The 23,597-nt window shown below is 42.3% G+C and overlaps 1 protein-coding gene across 28 annotated transcripts in view; it reads left to right on the forward strand.

The window, feature by feature from the left end:
* Window positions 1-23,597, forward strand: part of LOC126266634 (kinectin) — a 327,061-nt gene that overhangs the window by 220,373 nt on the left and 83,091 nt on the right. For 14 of the 28 annotated variants that reach the window (XM_049970995.1, XM_049971006.1, XM_049971005.1 and 11 more), the window contains one exon: window positions 23,214-23,309. The exons of the other annotated variants lie outside the window; for them this stretch is intronic. In XM_049970995.1, coding sequence (XP_049826952.1) covers window positions 23,214-23,309 — 96 coding nt within the window. The remainder of the gene's footprint in view (window positions 1-23,213; window positions 23,310-23,597) is intronic. 28 annotated transcript variants of the gene reach the window in all.

Here is a 23,597-nt window from a genome sequence, read left to right on the forward strand (position 1 = left end):
TTCAACCAGCTTTCTGGGCATTATACTTTCAGTAAGCAATACTAACTCTGTGACCTTTCCTTGGATGCTCCTGCAGTTTACTAAAATCATATTGATCTTTCTATCTCTGATATGCAAGGAGCAAGATTCTCTGAGGTCACTGTAACTGTCTTAACAGGCAGATCGTGTTTGATCGCAAGGGAAGGGTTCTCTGACCTAAAAAAGCCCCATGTGTATGCCACACGTACTCTGCTACCCTAGTAGCCACTTCCTCCGTGTAGTGCACGCCTGACTTATTAAGGGGAACCCTACAATTCTGCACCTGATAGAGGAGGACAAGAAATTCTCATCCGATACCATCACTGAGTTGCCTGAGCCTCTGGTTTAGACCTTCCACTCTGCTCCAGATCAGAGGACTGCGGTTAACCCTGGGTATTGTGCTACAAATAGACAGCTTAGCCTGCACACCGCGTGGGTTGCCAGTTCCCTTCACCAAATCAGCCAGCCACCAAAAGGAGCTGTGGGTGGCCTCAGAACCCAAGCGGCAGGCATCATTCGTTACAACATGTCCTGGCAAATATATTGAATGCACACTGGAAATCTCTCCCACTTTGCCTGCTATCTCTCTGAGGGGCTCCATCATCCACCTAACATAGAAGCTCCCAATGACTACCATACCCACCCCCTATGCTTGTCCAGACCGGGTAGGAAAATCTACTGCCGGCCCAACAGGAGAGGTATCCCGTGCTGGCTCAGTTATCATCATCACTGGGTAGCACCTCGTACCTATCACTAAGACGTAGGGAGCCAGCAGCACAGCTTGCTCCCTGTTTTGCCTTCCACCTAGTGACACACAAACCCACCACTGTCTGCCACCCACTCTGGAGTGAGGACGGACCGGTCACTAAGATGTAGGGAGCCAGCAGCACAGCTTGCTCCCTCTTTTGCCTTCCACCTAGTGACACACAAACCCACCACTGTCTGCCACCCACTCTGGAGTGAGGACGGACCGGTCAGGTTTGCGTATCAGAAGCTGCAGTGATGTCCAGATCACCAGGGGATTGCAGTGGCACCGAAGGTGTTGGATCTTGGCACTGGTACCCCAGCATCAGCGCAACTAGAAGGCGTCAATGGTAGCCAATGCAGCTTCCAGCTGTTTATGGACAACAGCCAGCTCTCCTTGTGTCGGCTCACAACAAGCACAGTCCCTAATCATATCGCACTGTGTATAAAATAGATATAAGGTCTCAAATGGCACTCCTGCATTTGTAATGTATACAAAATATGCCAAAGGAGAATAAAGTAACACTAAAAGTTGCTGTGCAGATTTCTCACTGGTCTCTGAAACCACAGGCTATTAAACAGAAATAAAATTCTCTACTGAGGTTGATTTATGCACAGATACCTGTTATTAGAAATCCTGTTTACCAAAATGTTACTGTACGAGATAAAATTCAGACTAGAATGCACTGATCTAAACTGTATGCTGTCTACTAGCACAAAATTAAAACTTTGTGGCATGACGGAGTTTCTAGCAGCGGGGAAATTTACACTAGGAAGCCACCCTACACAAGTATATTTATAAGACTTATCCGGAAACAAAAACTACAATTAATTTTCTAACCACTAGTCTACACAGTAAAATACACACTATAGTTCACTTCTTTGCAGAAGCATGTGAACAAAAATACTAAATTAATTTACTGTTTATCAGACAAGTGGTGCTGCTGCTACGGCGCATCCTCTCAGCTCGGCTGCTGGTGCTACACTTTTCTTTATACGTTCAGCTGCAAAGCAGCGATATGACTGAACTCGTGAAATTTTTTCCTCACAGCCAACAATGTATTGTGTTGAATGGTTCTGAAAAGAATATATCAGCGTGTTAAACTCCTTGTGATTAACACTTACTATTTTAGATAGCTCTTCTCTAGTTAGATCTTCTCTAGTTTTTGTAATAGAGGACACACTATTGCTTCCGGGTTTAAAAGAAATACATAAAATATAGAATTTCAATTTGCTTCTGCAGTCTGTTAAAACAAAGGATAATGTGTCATTACACATTCATTAATAATTCAAAAGACAGAACAATAAATTATTCTCATTAAAGTAAAAATAATCAGATTAAACTGTAGTCACATTGACACATGGAATTCCTTAATATCGGGGCCGTTGCACATGTGCAACATCCTGGTCACAGTGTGCACACTTAATGGACACACAAACAGGAAAGCAAAAGCAGCACTGCTCATTTAGTACATATCTCTAAGCACAGATATCACCACACACTTACCATACATGTAAACAAGGAAACGAAACTGTCACTGCTCATTTACATTGTGTGTTTGAGCACAGATGTCACCGCTTCACTTTACCCAGTAGATGGAATACACTGTACCTGGTGCAATCTCAGCTTTTTTTCAGTGCACAATGCAATCGTGGGAAGGTGTCATGTAATACCAGTGCCCTATCAACAAATGTACGGTTCTAGAACAAAACATAAAAACAAATGGTGCATAAATATGCTGGATTGGTTTTACGACCATGTAAGGTAAGGTAAGGGTTTCAAATGTGTCTTTCAGTAATTAAAGAGTATTTTTAAAGTGTGTAAGCAACCGGTTTAATACAAAAAATAACAATGTTCACATACGTAATATGGAGCAGGATGAGGCATAGTAATTTTAAATTAAGAAAAGAAAGAAATCCACAACATGTTTATCATTGGTGATGAGATACAATAGTTAATGTCAGGCACAAAAGCGTGGCACATTGATAAACACAAGCAGTGATGAAGATTTCCGTCACTAATACTCAAGCGAAGCCTTGATTTATTCATTTTCATTGTGGAGAAAAATCTTTTTCATACACATAAGTAGATGTGAACATGGATGTAACTCTCGCAGCTTGTGGAAAGGTTTTGTAGAATTCATTTTGTACTCTGTACTGCAGAGAACTTGTCCTTCAGCTGTATATTGCACTGCAGGCCAATCAGTTCCAGTTCTAGATGATTTGGAGCATCTTCAACTGATGCTGAAAACAACTGTGGGAATCAACAAATGATAGGAGACACACTTAACATCTCTAAATCATACTCAAAATTGCTCCTTACAATTATTGAAATGTATTTTCAAAATCTAACAATCTTGTGGGCCAAACCAAGGGTAGGGAAATGTGCAGTGATTTCAGACATTAATTGGATCTACCACAGAACAAGCTTCCTTTCAAAAACATTTTACTTTTTCCAACTGACATAAGAAATTAAATTATTTGCCTTGCAAGCTGATGTTCAGGCTGTTTATGCAAGACATAATGTTCTTGAGAAATGTGATGCCTTATATCCAGCAAGGGACTTCCAGTGTCAGTTCACTTCTCATGTAAGAAATGCAAGAAACTATGGCCAAACATAAATAAAAAGGGTTTTTCAGTATGTCACCTCGATTGAGTCAGCGTACTTGGGTATATTGTAGTAAGGTATGTTGCCATACACCTCTGTTTACACAGCAGTGCTAGGAGTCATATCTGATAACCTTGCATTGCTGATGCTCCATCCATGGTCACTGAGATTAAATGATTAGTCATCCCGACACCATCAGTTGCTTGCTCAACAGCTTTGAGTTGGTCTGCACCTGCCGTAGTTCTTTTCAAAGTCACTAAGTCTAAAACGTTCTCTGTTAAAGGCAGTGTGTTAACATCATCTTGTGTATATATCACTACCAGAGCTGAATCTGTAACATCTGTTGCTTCATTCAATGCTACAGAGAAAGCAGCAAAGTCATTAGCCTTATTTAACTGCTTGTGCACATCACTGACCATAACACTTATGTCACTGTTTGTTTGGAAAGGCCAATTGCTTAAAACTTGCTAACATTCACAGTACACACACATTCTACACCATCAATGAAACATTCTTCTCTGTTCAGTACGCTAGATCTGTTTTTATGAAATGAGTTGTAGTGTCTTCCAGTGGCAAACTTGCTCTGCCTGTCTATTAGTTGGCAGCACTGCAAATGCTGTGAGCTTTCTCCTACTGCTGCTAAGAAGAATTGCAGTTCCCAGTTGTGCTTAAATGACTGAGAATGCCAATCTCCCGTTTTTTGAAATACTCACCATTTCTCAGTATGTCTCGCGTAAGGTTGCAGCTACCAGAGAAAAGCTAGACTGGTACTGTGTAAACAAGGAAATGGAACAATCACCACTCATTTGATATATGTGTCTAGTCACAGATGTCGCTGTTCTAATTTGCCTGCTGTCTGGGATGTGTGCATCTATGCCACACTTCCGCACTTTTACACAGTGTGTAACATTTGGCTGATATTTTAACATTACCAATTCTTTTTTCTGCCCATATACGTTATTCTTTCATAATGTCAGTCAGAAGCCAAAGCCAGAAAGAAGACACATTTACCACTACTACATAAATTATTATTATTATTATTATTATTTCTTTCTTATCTCAGGCGTTATGTCTGGTCTAAAGTAGAAAGTGATGCGGACCTTGATCAAGCGTGACTTCCTTTTAACTGTATGGTATATGTTATATTGCATTTAGGAACTTTTGGGTAATTGAACATGTATCAATAATTATGGATCTTTAGGTTTCAGATAAGTTATTCCATGTGTAAGTGTATCAGGGAATGTGTATGGGTCTGTTAAATAATGTAGTTAGATGTGAATGTGTTGAGGTGAACTTCTTTAGCCAGAAATTTGCTATTTTATCTTCTCCAGGAGCTTTCCAATTGTGAGTAGAATTAATTGCTTTGGTGACTTCATGTTGCAAAATTATCACTTCAGGCATTTGTGGTATCATCTTGTATGTGTCTGTTTCTGCTTCTATCCACCGTGCATGCCTGTTATGTTGTACCGGGTTTGACCATATGTTGCTCCAGAAGTGTTCCATGTCTGTTATGTTTGGTGGATTGTCTATTTTAATGTGTGTGTTATCTATTGTCTGGTAAAATTTCTTTTGGTTTGTGTTGAATGTTTGGTTTTGTTTCCTTATATTTTCACTTTTTTGTATCTTCTAAGTCATTTGGCCAATGCTTGTAATTTCTGCTGCTTTTGATGTCTTATAAATTGTGTTAGCTGTCCAATGCCTTTTCTCAGTTTTTCTATTCTGATTTGTAGCCTGTGCTGCCATGCTGGTTTTGTGGGTTTCTTATGTGTGTTGGTTGGTTCTGATCTCTGCCTAGTGTGTATATTTAGTGTAGTGAGTGCTCCTATATAAACCAGTAGTTGTAACTCTTCCATAGTTGTGTTTTATTTTGTTGTGTATGATTGTGTTAATAGTTTTTATTGCTGTTTCGACTTGTGGGTTATTTGGCAGTCTATGCAAGAATGGTCTAATGTCTGTATTTGTGGCTTTGTATTCTATATATATCAGCTGAAATTTTTCTTCTATATCTAACTTTTGTGTCACTTCGTGTTCTATTTGTTCTTGTTCTGGTGGTAGCCTTAAGATTTTGTTTTCCTCTGATTGTTTAATTGTTGCATGTTGTTCTTTGTTTGTTTTCTCAGGGATGTTTGAGTCCATTACTGTATTTTCTTCTTCTTCTTCTTCTTCTTCTTCTGATTGCACATTATTTTGTTCCAGAATTTGTTGTACTTGTTGTTTGATGTTTTCTAATTCTGACTGGGGTATCCAATTATTATTATTATTATTATTATTATTATTATTATTACACGGATCTGATCAGCTAGTCGTTGTTCTGTTAAAAATTTTAATTCTGGGTATCTGGTAATACATGTTGTGTATACTTGTGATCTGTATCCAGTTGTGTTGGTTCCTAGGTTTGTTGCTTGGTAATAACAGAACATGAGGTGTCGATTAACTTCATCTGACCATCTCATCCCCTGTCTTTTGTTTTCCTTCTAGGGTTGTTGCAGGAAGCATATCCTGCAAAACACCTCTATTTGGATTTAAATCTTTGTCCGTGTGGCTAGCAGTGTCATTACCATTGTGGGCGGGCATAAGGTTCAAGCGTCGTCCCCGACCATGACGGAACTTGTCCGAGGCTTCTTTAGTTGTGTCCTGAACCAACTAATCACACTAAAAGGGGGGTTAGCCCTAGTAGTGGTTTGTTCTTTTTGTCGCCTTTGACTGGCAGAACATACCAGAGGCCTATTCTTTTCCCGGGCCTCCACGGGGATTATTATTATTATTATTATTATTATTATTATTATTATTATTATTATTTATTCATTTTGCCACTGAGCAGCATGCAGAACCATTAATTATTACTGGTCTTCTTAGCTTTCTTGTTCTTCTTTTCTTCCCAAAAACTTCTTCATCCTTTCACTATGGGCCTGTCTTCTTTCTTGTGTCCATGAGTTTTTCAGTTTGATTCTTTTCCGTTGGGTTTTTGGTTGTGAACTTCTGAAAGTTGATTTTCTGTCTGTGTGCAGTTCGTGTGGTTTCTAGTGGGTCAATACTGAATTCCGTGAGGGGGAATGCCCGCATGGGAAGGTATGAAGATGGGAGGAGACTGCTGTAAGTCATCTGGAGAGGGAAGGAGGGGTGAGGACAGAAGACAGAAGGAAAAGGTACGGTAAAGTGGTGCTAATGGAGATTCAGGCAAGGGAAACTGTGAGAGTATAGGATATGATGGAGTGAGAATTCCCACCTGTGTGGTTTTGCCCACAGATTGCTGTACAGTAATCATAGTGAAGCTGATGAACGTGTTCACATGTAGCCCTACCTGTTATTGGTAGGAGACGTCTGTGGTGGGGGGGGGGGGGGGGGGGGGGAGGTGGATTGTATGGGATTCATCTTGTGCCTGGGTTGATCGTAGATGAATTAGCCATGGGGTGCAGGATTGCAATAGGGATGGACTAGGATATTCTGTAGGTAGGGTGGCTGGTGGAACACTAAAGGGTGTATCAAAGAGAATCATCAGATTTAGCCCGACTATATTCCTGAAACTAAGAAACATAAACAATGAAGTTTGTTTTTTGATGAACGGGAAACTCAAAAAGATATTAAAAAAATCTTTTCATAGGTGTTGCCCCCCCCCCCCTCCCTCCCTTGAGTTACACTGCATATGTCAGTGCAGTATTCAAATTGTTCCCACACTCCAGCGAGCATATCGTGAGTTACAGTTTCCACAGCCACTGTTATGCGATGTCTTAGTTCATTCACTGTTGCTGGTAACAGAGGCAAATAAACAGAGCCTTTTATAAACCCTCGCAAGAATTAATCTCCTACGGTCACATCTGGTGACCTTGGAGGCCAGTAATGTAAGACTGAGTCATTTGGTCCAGTGCAACCGATCCATCTTTCAATAATACTTCGATTTAAAAATTCCCACACTTCCAGATGCCAGTGTGGTGGTGCCCCACCCTGTTGGTAACTGAAGTCATTTAAATCCGTCTCCTACTGTGTTCCCAAGCATATTGAGATATGTGCTTCCTTGTAACAATGTTCTCGGCAAAACGAAATGGACCGTACACCTTTTCCTGTGAAACAGCACAACACGCATTAAATTTTGGAGTATCCCCCTCATTTTGTACAACTTCATGTGGTTGTACCACACACTGTATTCACACATTATGATGGTTCATCTTTCCATTTAAATGGAATGTTGCCTCGTCATTAGACACCAAGCGTGAAAGAAAACTCTCATCCTCCATTTTGCCAAGAATGAAATTATAACTCAACACATTGTTGTTTGTCACCTTCATGAAGAGCTCGCAGTATCTGAATTTTGTTGGTTTCATATGTAAATGTTGAAGCAATATGGGCCAGATGGACATCAGGGGCATGCCGAGCTGTGCGGCGAACAGATTTCTGCAGACTCCTTGTGAAACTAAAGCAGATGTGTTCGGTGTCTGTGTCAGACACTGAGGGATGGCCTGTCTATTTGCCTTTACACAACCAACCTGTTTCTCAGAATTGTTCATGTCATCATCTAATGCTCTGTGCCATTCCAATTATGAAAGTCACACTGAACAGTTATTGCTGACCTACACTGCACAAAACATAGAATACAAAACACCTTCTTTTGACCCAACACCATTTTTACTAGACCTGAAGTGGGCGCACACTGCTGTTATCTAGTGCAAACCATCTAAAACTCCAGAGTTTGCCCTTTATAACAGTGCATTGTACACACACACACACACACACACACACACACACACACACACACACACACACATATATATATCGCCGGCAGACAGGCACATTAACAAAACACAAACACACACACAGAATTGCTAGCTTTCGCAACCGATGGTTGCTTCTTCAGGAAGGAGAGGGAAAGACGAAAGGATGTAGGTTTTAAGGGAGAGGGTAAGGAGTCATTCCAATCCCGGGAGCGGAAAGACTTCCCTTAGGGGAAAAAAGGACAGATGTACACTCGCGCGTGCGCACGCACACACGCGCACACACGCACACACACGCACACACGCACACGCACACACACGCACACACGCACACGCACACACACACACACACGCACACACACACACACACACACACACACACACACATATCCATCCGCACATACACAGACACAAGCAGACATATTTGGCCTTTAAATATGTCTGCTTGTGTCTGTGTATGTGCGGATGGATATGTGTGTGTGTGTGTGTGTGTGTGTGTGCGCGAGTGTACATCTGTCCTTTTTTTCCCCTAAGGGAAGTCTTTCCGCTCCCGGGATTGGAATGACTCCTTACCCTCTCAGTAGTTATGATTTTTTTAAAATTAGATGATTGTTTTTGATACACACTTTACTTCATATGATGTGTGTAGGATTTGGGTAGGAGATCCCTCATCTTGGGTCAGGGGGAGTGGCAGTTGAAGCCCGGGTGAAGTATATGATTCAGGTTTTCATAGTGAGGATTATATTGAGTTGTCAGAGAGAACTGATGAGTGGCTAGTTAACAAGGTTATTGGTGTCAGAGGAGGAGATGGCAAGGGAGATTTTTTTATGGGTGATCTGGGTAGGAAATTTTCTTTCAGTAAATGCTTTGCTGAGGTTATCAATATAGTTAAACACCACCTTCTCTCCACTGCAGATATGACGTCCAAGGGTGAAGAGGATGTAAGGGAGATAGTTTTTGACATGCAATGGGTAACAGCTGTTGAAGTGAAAGTACTGTTGGTTGTTGGTGCAATTGAAACGAGCAGACATATTCATGGAGGCAGCTGAGATAGGGAGATAGACATCTAGCAAGTTGGCTTATTTAGTTGAGAATGACAAAGTGAAGCGGAGTTGGGAATAGGAACTGAGGTTACGGGGGAAAGAGCAAAGGTCACGACTGCTATGGGTAAAGATCATGAAAATGTCATCAGTGACCCTGAGCCAGACAAGCAGTTTTAGGTGTTGGTTAGGTAGGAAAGATTCCACCAGATGATTCAAAAATATGTTGGCATAGGTTGGTCCCATGGCAATTCCACAAATTTGTTTATAGATTTGGCCTTTGATAGTGACATACTTGTGGTTCAGTATGTGGTTGGCTTGAAGGTTTAGGCAAGAGGTGGTGGGTTTGGTGCCAGTAGGATTTTGGGAAAGGTATTTTCATGGAGGATGTTGGTGTACAAGGATGTCGCATCTGTAGTGATCGATAAGGAGTCTGGTGCTAACAGTATAGGAATTGTGGAGGAGTGAAGGAAGTGAACAGTGTCTTTAACATAGGATGGGAGGTTGATATTCTTTTTCCCTCTCTTGAGGAACATGTCTGTAGTGTTACTGGGAAAGTTCCACTTTGTCAGTCACTGACATAAGAACAGCCTCACCATTGTTTTTAGTTCCCTTTTCTTTTCTTTGTTTCCCTTCTCATCTCGTTCCTCCGCGTTGGTGTTTGAGGTTCCTCCTTTTCTTCTTCCTCCCTATGTGCTCCTGACGGCCGGCCCACGTGTCTGATATGAAACAGGTGACTGGATAACGCGTAACTGCCAGCCCTGGGTCGACAGGTACGATTCGCACACACCCCCTGGTACAGGCCAGGCCCAGGGAGGGGTAATTGCCTGAGCTGCTACCTTCCCAAATTGCTAATTGGTCCCTCTGTCATACGTTTGGGAGGTGTGAACAGTCACCTGAGGTGAGTTCGGCTCCTTATGAAGGGGGCCCCCAGTTGGAAGCAGCATGCCATTGGATATGCTGGCACTCGTGGGGATATTCTTGCAATGAGCCAATCATCTTTACAGTCAACCTCTACAAAACGAAATGAGGCTAACGATTCAGAGACCCTTCCAGCTGCACCACAGTTCCTCATGGTTTCAAGAAGGTTTCACCAACCGAAGACGGTCAGTCCTTCGCAACAGTAAATCTGTTTATTATTCAGAAAGGTGTTGATGCAAATAACAGTCCTGTGAAATCGTGTGCTTGTTTACACAGTGGAACTTTGCCTTTGGAGACTACTTCTGATTCTCAAGCACAACAACCGCTTGCCACCTCGCTTCACGGCTATTCTGTTCCTGTCAAGACCCGTAGAACTCTGAATTCTTGCCATGGTGTTATTTCCGCTAGGTTGCTCGAATGTCTGACAGGCCAAAATCCAATCAGACATATCTGATCAGGGTGTCATTGCTGTCCATCATGTAATGAAAAAGGTAGTCCTCCATGGTGCCCACCTGCACTCTTTTTCTCACCTTTGATAGAGTGGTACCTCCATCCAAGATCAAAGCAGGCTATAAAATTTTCACAGTTCGACTGTATGTTCTGAATCTGATGCACTGCTTCCAGTGTCATCGTTTCAACCACACTAGAACGTCTTGTCAACACCCAGTCAAATGTGTAACCTGTGGTAGGAATGTACCCGAAGGTGATCGTCCGCCTACTTCTCCCTGCTGTATCAACTGCAGTGGCGGCCATGCCACCTCCTCTCAGGATTGTCTCGTGTACCTTGAATAGTGGGTTGTCCCAGAGATCCAGATAAATGAAAAACTGCCTTACCCCTCCCATCTGGCACTATAGTTCTGTTTTTGTAACCCCTCGCTCTGTGAAGAAAATGGCCACACAGACATGCAACCTCAAATTCAGCTCTGAGGTTATGAAATTGCCCAATGTCAACGTAGCATTGCCATTGCCTCGTCCAGCTGTGCAACAAGCATCAAACTGTCACCTCAAGGGGCCAAGCCACCAGCTACACAACCGGTAGCCCGAAAGGACAGGAGTAGTACCCCCCTTGGAGACTTCTATGTCCCTCCAACCAACAAACATCAGTCTTCCTCTGCTAACCTGAAAGGCTCAAAGAAGTCCAGCAAAGGGAAACAGTCTTCTCCTTCGACTTCTCAAAGGTCCTCTTCGACAGTGTCGCCACATGATATCTTAACCCAGCCGGCCTCCCAGTTGCTGGTGAGCACCACCAACCGGTTTTCTGCTTAGTACTCCACAGAGCAACACCACAAGCTGATGCTTCTGTGGACCTCTTGGAGTAGGATTCTTCTGCTTCTGTGCCCTGTTAGCAGCGAGTCTTTGTTGGCTGTCTCTTGGCTGCCATCCTTTCCTTTCTTCCTTATAATGACTCGCCTCCAATGGAATGTTCGTGGCCTTCAGTCCCACAAAAAGGATTTATGGCTGCTTGTAACATCACAACTTTCCCTTGTACTCTGCCTTCAGGAAACGAAGTTGGGTCCTCATGACTGCTGTGAGATTTCACATTTCTTCCCGATTTGTTTTGACCTTCCCCCGTGGGGGCATCAGGCTGCTCATATGGCGTGACGTCAGCCCATCTCCCTGACTACCCATCACAAGCTGTTGCAATTTGTCTTTTCCTTCCTCAACTGACTTTATCCGACTGTAAAATTTATGTCCCTCCATCATTTGATGGCCGCAGGGCAGACGTCTGGCTCTCTGATTCATTCGCCAATTTCCGGCCTGACAGTAGCAGACTATGTCATCGTGGACCCTATTGCTATCTCCAACACCTTGGGGCACCATTTTGTGGAAATTTTGAGCTCTTCCCACTATGACCCTGCCTTCCTCCATTGGAAACGAGTGGAGGCGGCTCAGGCAATACCCTTTTCTTCTCAGAATTGTGAGTGCTGCAATGCCGCCTTCACTATGAGGGAGATCGATCTTGCTCTCAGTTCATCCCGATCCTCTGCCCCAGGGCCAGACGCTGTTAACATTCAGATGTTGCAGCGCCTTTCTCTTGTGGGCAAGCACTTCGTCCTTAACAGGTACAACTGCATCTGGGCAGAGGGCACATTTCTTAGATGTTGGCGTGAAGCCACAGTCATACCTAAGGCTGGTAAGGACAGAAACTTTCCTTCTAGGTACCGCCCCATTTCTCGCACTAACTGTGTTTGCAAGGTGATGGGACATATGACTCATGCTCAGCTGGTCTGGTGGCTCGAGTCTCACAGTTTACTAACGACTGCACAGTGTGGATTTTGTGCACAGTGTTCTGCAGTTGAGCATCTCATCACTTTGACAACCCATGCCATGAATGGTTTTCTGCAGAAATCCCAGACTGTGCCATGTTTTTAGATTTGGAGAAGGCCTACGACACCTGCTGGAGAGCTGGTATCCTCTGTACTCTTTACACATGTGGTTCCGTCCTGAGCATTGTCCTCTTTGCTATTGCCATTAACCTTGTAATGGCCTGTCTCCTGCCGTGCATCTCCAGCTCCCTTTTTGTTGACGATATTGCCATCTATTGCAGTTCTCGATGGACCTGTCTAACTGAGCGACGTCTTCATTTTTCCACTGACAAAACCATCTGTATGAATTTCTGGTGGCACAGTTGGTTTCTCCCACCATCTTTACATCTTGGGCATTGTTGAAACTGTGAAATTCCTTAGGCACATGCTCGATAGAAAACACTCTTGGTCCTCCCATATGTCTTACCTGGCAGCCAGCTATACGCACTCCCTGAATGTCCAACGTGTCTTCAGTGGTACTTTCTTCGAAACTAGACTATGGGTGCTTTGATTATGCATCTGCAGGTCCATTCTTTTTATGCTGTCTCAACACTATCGACCATCGTGGTATCTGTTCGGCCACTTGCACCTTTTATACTTGCCCGGTTGAGTGTCTGTACACTAAAGCTACTGAACTATCACTGTCCTACTGCCATGAGTTTCTCCTCAGCAGGTATGCATGGCATTCGTCTGCCATGCCTGGCCACCCACCTATATCTCCTTCTTCGATGATTCCTTTGATCGCCAGAAAGGGCGTGTCCGTCTTCACTGTTACCTCCTGGAGTCCACTTTCGGCACTTGCTCAGACAGCTTAACTTCACACTATCTGCATCTGTCCTGGTGGGTGTGAACTCTTTACCACCTTGGCTTTAATCTTTGCCTTCATTCGCTTCCTAAGGACACTACCCCAAGCCTCGGTCTATCGCCTTCAGTTTCACGACCTTCACATGGAACTTTGCAGTAGTTCCTTTGTGTACACTGATGGCTCTCATACTGACAGTGATGTCGGGTGTGCCTTCGTCATTGGTGCCCAAGTTTTTTGATATCAGCTTCTGGCACACTGCTCAGTATTTACAGCCAAGCTCTTCGCCCTGTACCAGGCCACAGAGTACATCGAGCGACACAGGCTTTTCAGTTTTGTCATTTGCTCAGACTCTCTTGGCACCCTTCAAAGTCTATGTGTTCTTTACACCCTCCACCCCTTAGTGCAATGGTGCAGGAAAGCTGTCACTTGCTCACTCTTGATGGAGCCACTGTGATGTTCATGTGGGTTCCTGGTCATGTCGGTCTGCCAGGAAACGAGGCTGCTGACACTGCTGCCAAGGCTGCAGTCCTTGTACCTCAGCCCACTAGTTCCTATATTCCTTCCGGTGATCTCTGTGTTGCCATCTTTCAGGAGGTGGTGTCACTTTGGTCCTCCCTTGATGGGAATAAGTTTTGGCTTATTAAGCCTCTCACATTGGCTTGGATGACCTCCTCTCAGCCTTCCCGCACGGAGGTCATTTTAACTAGGTTCGTATTGGGCACCGCCTTTTTAGGCACCATCATTTGTTAAGTGGTGCTCCCCCACCGCTTTGTACACATTGCACCCAAGTTTTAACTGTCTGTCACTTTCTGATGGAATGCCCCTTTTTTTAAAAACCGTTTTCGTTCCCACTTGGGTTTGCTGTCTGAGTCATCAGCTGTTTTAGCAAATGATGTGCAGGCTGTCAAGTGCATTTTATTTTTTATCATTCTGAGCAATATGGCGAAGGCCATTTAATTTTTAGTTCTGGACCTATGTTTCTGTATGGTTTCTTTCTCCACGTCCCTGTTTTTAGATGTCTTCTGTTACGTCAGTCTGTTCTCTGTCTTTGTGTTCTGTAGTTTTGACTTGGGCACGTGTGCCCACAGTTGTTTGTGCTTGCTAAAAGAAAAACAAACAAACAAAACCTGTGGGAACATAGTGACCAGCCACAATGGGATAATCAACAAGGGGATCTATGGGGTTAAGTTTCAGGAGTAGCAAGAAGGTAGGAGGATGTGGCGGTTCCTGTTGCTCAGAGGGAGATGGAATAAGATGTCAGGTTTAGGGACAGACCTAAAGTCTTGAAGAGTTGCTAGAGCTCATGTTTGATTTGCGGGGCAGGTTCTAAGGACTGTGATTCGTGACCACTGTGGTGGAGTCTTCTTCTTTGGAAATGATGATATAATCTGGATTGATTTTCAGGTTATGGGCAGCTACGCATTCCACAGGAGCTGGACTCACTGGGAAGGGATTTAGGAAAGGCCAGGTTAGAAGTAAGGAATTACTGAAAGATTGCCAGGCAGTGGCTGAGTGGAAAGGGAGGAGGTTGGACCTATTTTAAACAATGTTGTGTATGGGCCTGTGGTAGGATATTGTCACTGGAATGTGTGTTGAAGAAATTTTTCCACTGCAGAGAATGACCAAAGGAAATGAGCTCGTTTTCAAGTCCAGCATGGTTAAACTTCGGTTTGGGGCTAAATGTGATGTCTTCAGAAAGTACTGAAACTTCTATAAGGATCAAAGTTTTGGCAGGAACATTAATAGCGTTATGTTATTGGTGTTGAGGACCAAGGTGGAGGATGTTTTTGAAAGTGTGGAAGGTGGAATGAGTCAGCAAGGCACAGTTGGGAAGCTGTGAGGGGTTGATGAGGTGTTGGATCATAGTGGTAGGCATTATCACAGCTGTAGAATATCCCACACAGGCATAAGACAGGAGTAGGTGGAGCACTTTTCCTCAGGTATGCTGTTCCAATTGGAGAGTTTCTGTTGCAGTGATGGCATTCAGGAAATTGTGACTACGGAGTAAAAGGATTTTGCAAAAGGAGTAGAGGCTTTAAAGTATGGTTTGAGATTGGATTATATTATTATGGAGGACCAGATAGGTGATGTTGAGGACTAATGGAACTAGAAAAGATGAAGGTTCTTGGGGTAATATGATTGACAGCTTGAGAGACCAGTTTTAGTTCCAATCCCTTTAGATGGGATACGACATGCCAGATAATAATTTAGAAACAGGATGTGTGATTAGAGTTTTGCAAGGGCAATGAGTGTTTTCATAACTTTGTAGAGATATTCATTAAGTTCACCACTTACTCCACCTTCCCTCCAAATGTCTGTATATTCAGTGTACCCAATCTTAGTTCTTGAAATAGCTGGGTCATTTTCCATTACTTCTGTTCGTGCTGAACTTGTTCCATTTTGAAACCATGTATTTTAACCACTACTTGCTTCCCAGAATTTGCTGTCAGTTTTCTTTCCAGTTTTTTTAGTCTGCTGGAGGTGTTTAATTTCCCTCGTACGATTAAACAGCCAGTAGCTGCTGACAACGATTTTCCCACCTACCACCTACAGATGTGATATCTAGAGTTACAACTGCCCGAGAGTGATAAAACAATATAAATAATTAAAAATTTCAATTTCTGATTGTATGTTTAGTAGCACTGTTGTATCAATCTTTTCTTTTTAGTCTGAAAAGGGGTTTAAGGGGTAAAAATATTATTTATGCTGCCACATTAAACAAAGAAACTAATTTACAGTTTCAGCGTGGTTCAGTTCTAACAGCGTGCTTAGAATAAATACACATTTTTTTTAAAACTAAAGTTGATGTTCAAAGACTGAATTGATGCAACTCTCCACTATAGTTTATCCTGTGTGAGCCTCTACATATCTGCGTAACTAGTGCAACGTACACTGCTAAATGTAGCCAGACAATGGTCTCCCTTAGAAGTTTCTCCTCCCACACTATCTTCCATTACCAAACTGAGGATTCCTTGATGCCTCAGCATATATCCTATTAATCAATCTCTTCTTTGTGTCAAGCTGTGTCATAAATTACGTTCTTCCCCAGTCAGATTAAATACCTCCCCATTAGGTACTTGATCTACCCATCTAATGTTCAGCATTTTTCTGTAGCAAGAGATTTCAAGCGCTTCTACTCCCTTCTTCTCTGAACAGTGTATTGGGCACGTTTCACTTTCATACAAAGCTTCACTCCAGACAGATACTTCCAGAAAAGACTTCCTAACACTTCAGCCTTCGGCACATGGACCATGCTGTTGAATGTCAATGTTCAGTGTGCCGAGTTCAATGTGCTGCTGAACGCTCAGAAATAAAGTGACTTGTGCATACACTACAAGTGCTGCTACATGGTAAATGCAATAGCAATGTACTCCAGCATTGTCAGATGTATTTGGCTGTTTACAAAATGGTCACACACAAAATTCCTACATTAGCTCCTTAAAACCCACATTTCTTCCATTGTCTGTATGCCAGGCACTTCCACTTCAATTTGAATCTTTCAGTGCTCCGTCAAATTCTTATAGCAGTATTGTATCTCATATTTTGCCTTCGTGTACTTCATCTCATTCTATAATATTGTACTCTATTTGTTTCCCTCATACACAATGTGTCTGTTCCATTAGGACTGTGGCTGTGAAAAATAATGGATAATGTTCAAAAAACTACTGTTTTATCCAAAATAGTCTCCCCCAGAATCAACTCACAGTTGAAGCCGGGAAATCACCTGTTACAAGTGGGGCAGTTTTGGGGTTCTTCTGTTGGAGGTTCTGGGTTTGAGGGGATGAGGAAGTGGCTCTAGCTATTTGTTTCTGTACCGGGTCAGGAGGGTAGTTGCGGGATGCGTTATTGGTGTAATGATGTAATGGTTCAGGGATTCAGGACTGGAGCAGATTCATTCGCTATGAAGACCTAAGCTGTAGAGAAGTGACTGTTTGATATGGAATGGGTGGCAGCTGTCAAAGTGGAGGCACTGTTGCTTGTTCGTGGGTTTGATGTGGACAGATGTGTGAAGCAAAAGTGTCCCACTTGAGACAGGATACTTTCTGGGACTGGATCAGACTCTGAATGTGGCTCTCCAGCAGGGATATAACTTCCTCAAATCCTGCCCTGAAATGAGATCCATCCTTCATGAAATCCTCCCCACTCCACCAACAGTGTCATCCCGCCGTCCACCCAACCTTCGTAACCTCTTCGTTCATCCCTATGAAATCCCCAAACCACCTTCCCTACTCTCTGGCTCCTACCCTTGTAACCGCCCCCTGTGTAAGACCTGTCCCATGCACCCTCCCACCACCACCTACCCCAGTCCTGTAACCTGGAAGGTGTACACCATCAGAGGCAGAGCCATGTGTGAAAGCACCCACGTGATTCACCAACTGACATTCCTACACTGTGAAGCCTTCTATGTGGGGAATGACCGGCAACACTGTCCATTCGCATGAACGTACACAGGCAGACTGTGGTTTTTGTAATGTGGATCACCCTGTGGCTAAACATGCCTTGGTGCACAGCCAGCACAACTTGGCACAGTGTTACACCGTCCGGGTAATCTGGATACTTCCCACCGACACCAACCTATCAGAACTCCGGAGATGGGAACTTGCCCTTGAATATATTGTCTTCCCATTACCTACCAGGCCTCAACCTCTGCTAATTTCAAGTTGCCGCCACTTGTACCTCACCTGTCATTCAACATCATCTTTGCCCTGTACTTCCACCTCGACTGACATATCTGCCCAACCTCTTTGCATTTACATATGTTTGCCTGTGTCTGTATATGTGCGGATGGATATGTGTGTGAGCACGCACGTGTATACCTGTCCTTTTTTCCCCCCTAAGGTAAGTCTTTCTGTTCCCGGGATTGGAATGACTCCTTACCCTCTCCCGTAAAACCCACATCCTTTCGTCTTTCCCTCTCATTCCCTCTTTCGTGACGAAGCAACCTTGGGTTGCGAAAGCTTGAAGTGTGTGTGTGTGTGTGTGTGTGTGTGTGTGTGTGTGTGTGTGTGTGTGTGTGTGTGTTATATTGTCTCTATCAATATACCAACGCTTTCGTTTGGTAAGTTGCAGCATCTTTGTTTTTAGATATAGAAGTAATATTTGTGTGTACTCAATATTTTTTTCTGGAAATTTATCTAAAATCCATATAACACACATGGTAAACAAGTAAAAATGTACAGCTCTGAAAAATAAATAATCGCCAGTGAACTAGTTCCCGAAGATGAATTAATATGGCCATCTCTAATAATAGCTCCTCAGCTATCCATATCCATAATGGTCTTCTTTTTTTTTTCACAGCCAGCCACATCCATCTGCTATATTGTTTTGACTACTCCTTCCACTTTCTTCATGTTTGATTAATGTTTTAATATTGGCATGATATGTCATTTCATGCTTCCATGTGGATACACTCTTAGCTTTCTGCATTTTGGTACTTTTAGTTTCTGTGCCGTTTTACTCGTGTGTAGAGTATTTTACCAACTCTTGGCTCAGACTGTTTTCATGTGGGTGTAGAAACCTTGCTGTCTTGCACACATACCAATATATCCATCCTTCTATCTTGTAAAATTCTACAGAACTATTCAAATTTAGTACAGTGAACTGTAGAAACATAGCCTGTCTGCCAAGAACTGGAAAAAAATGTGTATTTCTTGAAAGTCGTGTACAAACTTAACAAGTAGTGCATTTATCTCATAAAATTTTATCTGCAGAAAAAAGGCACTTGGGCTTTCTGTAGTACCCTTAGGGGGCTGTTCAGAATTGTGATCATTTATTTTTTGTTTCATTTTTTTATTTTATTTATTTGCAAGGTCCATGAACCATGGACCTTGCCATTGGTGGGGAGGCTTGCGTGCCTCAGCGATACAGATAGCCGTACCGTAGGTACAGCCACAAAGGAGGGGTATCTGTTAAGAGGCCAGACAAATGTGTGGTTCCTGAAGAGGGGCACCAGCCTTTTCAGTAGTTGCAAGGGCAACAGTCTGGATGATTGACTGATCTGGCCTTGTAACAATAACCAAAACGACCTTGCTGTGCTGGTACTGCGAATGGCTGAAAGCAAGGGGAAACGATGGCCGTAATTTTTCCCGAGGGCATGCAGCTTTACTGTATGGTTAAATGATGATGGCGTCCTCTTGGGTAAAATATTCCGGAGGTAAAATAGTCCCCCATTCAGATCTCCGGGGACTAATCAAGAGGATGTCGTTATGAGGAGAAAGAAAACTGGCATTCTACGGATCGGAGCGTGGAATGTCAGATCCCTTAATCGGGCAGGTAGGTTAGAAAATTTAAAAAGGGAAATGGATAGGGTAAAGTTAGATATAGTGGGAATTAGCGAATTTCGGTGGCAGGAGAAACAAGACTTTTGGTCAGGTGAGTACAGGGTTATAAATACAAAATCAAATAGGGGTAATAAAGGAGTAGGTTTAATAATAAATAGGAAAATAGAAATGTGGGTAAGCTACTACAAACAGCTTAGTGAACGCATTATTGTGGCCAAGATAGATACGAAACCCACACCTACTACAGTAGTACAAGTTTATATGCCAACTAGCTCTGCAGATGATGAAGAAATTGAAGAAATGTACGATGAAATAAAAGAAATTATTCAGATGGTGAAGGGAGATGAAAATTTAATAGTCATGGGTGATTGGAATTCGAATGTAGGAAAAGGGAGAGAAGGAAACGTAGTAGGTGGATATGGATTGGGGCTAAGAAATGAAAGAGGAAGCCGCTTGGTAGAATTTTGCACAGAGCACAACTTAATCATAGCTAACACTTGGTTTAAGAATCATGAAAGAAGGTTGTATACATGGAAGAACCCTGGAGATACTAAAAGGTATCAGGTAGATTATATAATGGTAAGACAGAGATTTAGGAACCAGGTTTTAAGTTGTAAGACATTTCCAGGGGCAGATGTGGACTCTGACCACAATCTATTGGTTATGAACTGTCAATTAAAACTGAAGAGACTGCAAAAAGGTGGGAATTTAAGGAGATGGGACCTGGATAAACTGAAAGAACCAGAGGTTGTACAGAGTTTCAAAGAGAGCATAAGGGAATAGTTGACAGGAATGGGGGAAAGAAATACAGTAGAAGAAGAATGGGTAGCTTTGAGGGATGAAGTAGTGAAGGCAGCAGAGGATTAAGTAGGTACAAAGACGAGGGCTAGTAGAAATCCTTGGGTGACAGAAGAAATATTGAATTTAATTGATGAAAGGAGAAAATATAAAAATGCAGTAAATGAAGCAAGCAAAAAGGAATGCAAACATCTCAAAAATGAGATCGACAGGAAGTGCAAAATGGCTAAGCAGGGATGGTTAGAGGACAAATGTAAGGATGTAGGAGCTTATCTCACTAGGGGTAAGATAGGTACTGCCTACAGGAAAATTAGAGAGACCTTTGGAGAGAAGAGAACCACTTGTATGAAAATCAAGAGCTCAGACGGAAACCCAGTTCTAAGCAAAAAAGGGAAAGCAGAAAGGTGGAAGGAGTATATAGAGGGTCTGTACAAGGGTGATGTACTTGAGGACAATATTATGGAAATGGAAGAGGATGTAGATGAAGATGAATATGAAATGGGAGATACGGTACTGCGTGAAGAGTTTGACAGAGCACTGAAAGACCCGAGTCGAAACAAGGCCCCCGGAGTAGACAACATTCCATTGGAACTACTGACGGCCTTGAGAGAGCCAGTCCTGACAAAACTTTACCATCTGGTGAGCAAGATATATGAGACAGGCGAAATTCCCTCAGACTTAAAGAAGAATATAATTATTCCAACCCCAAAGAAAGCAGGTGTTGACAGATGTGAAAATTACTGAACTATCAGTAAGCCACAGCTGCAAAATACTAACACGAAGTCTTTACAGACAAATGGGAAAACTAGTAGAAGCCGACCTCAGGGAAGATCACTTTGGAATCCGTAGAAATACTGGAACACGTGAGGCAATACTGGCCCTACGACTTATCTTAGAAGAAAGATTAAGGAAAGGCAAACCTACGTTTCTAGCATTTGTAGACTTAGAGAAAGCTTTTGACAATGTTGACTGGAATACTCTTTTTCAAATTCTGAAGGTGGCAGGGGTAAAATACAGGGACCGAAAGGCTGTTCACAAATTGTACAGAAACCAGATGGCAATTGTAAGAGACGTGGGGCATGAAAGGGAAGCAGTGGTTGGGAAGGGAGTGAGAGAGGGTTCTAGCCTCTTCCTGATCTTATTCAATCTGTATATTGAGCAAGCAGTGAAGGAAACAAAAGAAAAATTTGGAGTAGGTATTAAAATCCATGGAGAAGAAATAAAAACTTTGAGGTTCGCCGATAACGTTGTGATTCTGTCAGAGACAGCAAAGGACTTGAAAGAGCAGTTAAACAAAATGGACAGTGTCTTGAAAGCAGGATGTAAGATGAGCATCAACAAAAGCAAAATGAGAATAATGGAATGTAGTTGAATTAAGTCGGATGATGCTGAGGGAATTAGACTAGGAAATGAGACACTTAAAGTAGTAAGAGTTTTGCTATTTGGGGAGCAAAATAACTGATGATGGTCGAAGTAGGAAAGATATAATAGGTAGAGTGGCAATTGCTAGGAAAGCGTTTCTGACGAAGAGAAAATTGCAGCACAGGCAACTGCATTGAACGCTGCCAAGATGCCTTACAGAAGATATCGCCGCCGTTCTAAACAAACAGTGTACAAGACCATCGAGAACATCGAATTTGCCACAACAGCTGGAGACAAGAAGAATCGTATTCCAGTTAAGTCTGTCGCTGCACAAGCTCTGCTGGATGGTCCTGCTGTTTTCGTCGGTTGTAGACTTAATTTTAGTTTAGATATAAACAATACGTTTGGTCATGGTAACGGATGGTTTACTGTTGCCATTGTTCGAGGAGGTACTGGAGTACCAAGTGTTGCTGGACTTGAAAGTTTCTGAAAGTATTTGTATGTAGTGTAGCCATGTATAGAAGTGAAACATGGACGATAAATAGTTTGGACAAGAACAGAACAGAAGCTTTCGAAATGTGGTGCTACAGAAGAATGCTAAAGATTAGATGGGTAGATTACATAACTAATGAGGAAGTATTGAATAGGATTGGGGAGAAGAGAAGTTTGTGGCACAACTTGACCAGAAGGAGGGATCAGTTGATAGGACATGTTCTGAGGCATCAACGGATCACCAATTTAGTATTGGAAGGGAGCGTGGAGGGTAAAAATCGTAGAGGGAAACGAAGAGATGAATACACCAAGGAGATTCAGAAGGATGTAGGTTGCAGTAGGTACTGGGAGATGAAGCAGCTTGCACTGGATATAGTAGCATGGAGAGCTGCATCAAACCAGTCTCAGGACTGAACACCACAACAACACATCATCATTTGCAAATTTGCCAGTTCCGTACAATTTTGACTTTTTGTCAAGCAGTATTGTTTTTTCACAAAATTCTGCAGAGCTACTCAAATTTTATACAGAGAACTCTAGAACTATAGCAAATCTACCAAGAAATCTGAAAGAAAATGTGTAATGCTCAAAGTTGGGTGCCAACTTAATGTGCTGACCTGTGGGGAGAGACTTTGCAATCTCTGTGGTAAATTGTTGTAGTCTTTGGTGTCTGTGAAAACACTCTTACCCATTTCAGTTGGTCCTAGTGTATTCATAATTTTACTTTCCAGGTTATTGCATGACAACTGTGGTATTATAGAAAAAAATTTAAAACTACTTAGATATTTTCAATATTTATTTTTTGTTGCATGCCTTGCTACTAACTTCATAGGAGAATCCATAGTAGGTACTCAACATTTGGTCATGAAAAGGTCATTTTCAATTTATCTTACAAATTCATTCCTAAATCCCACCAAAAAAGAGCCATAAATTCACTTAATTAATGTGTATTAAAAATGATCTCGAACACTTTCCATGCCCCTTTTCATTTTTCTACTTACATTTCTTCAGAAAATCAAAATTTAATTGACCGTTCTGTGGGATGATGTTCACTCACCAAATTAACAAGTTTATAGTGATATTTTTATATTCCTATGGATTCTCCTAATATGCTGTCCTTTTGTCATCGTAGGAGTTACGAAAAAAGAACTGGAAAGCAATGGAAGCCCTCTCAGCAATGGAAAAATCCCTGCAATCGAAAGTGAAAGACTCACAAAATCTAGACAATGTAAGTGGTTTCATTTAGCATGATTTGTTTGTGATCGGTTGCTAAATTGAATTGTTCGCATGTATAGTTTGCATGAGGCATGTACTCTTAGTTTACTTAGTAGCTTTCAAACTGCAACATTTGTGTATATATATATATATATATATATATATATATATATTAAAAATAAAGATTCCAAGACTTACCAAGCGGGAAAGCGCCGGCAGACAGGCACATGAACAAAACACACAAACACACACACAGAATTACAAGCTTTCGCAACTGGCAGTTGCTTCGTCAGGAAGGAAG

Source organism: Schistocerca gregaria, chromosome 4 (genome assembly GCF_023897955.1).
Source record: "Schistocerca gregaria isolate iqSchGreg1 chromosome 4, iqSchGreg1.2, whole genome shotgun sequence".
Lineage (NCBI taxonomy): Eukaryota > Metazoa > Arthropoda > Insecta > Orthoptera > Acrididae > Schistocerca > Schistocerca gregaria.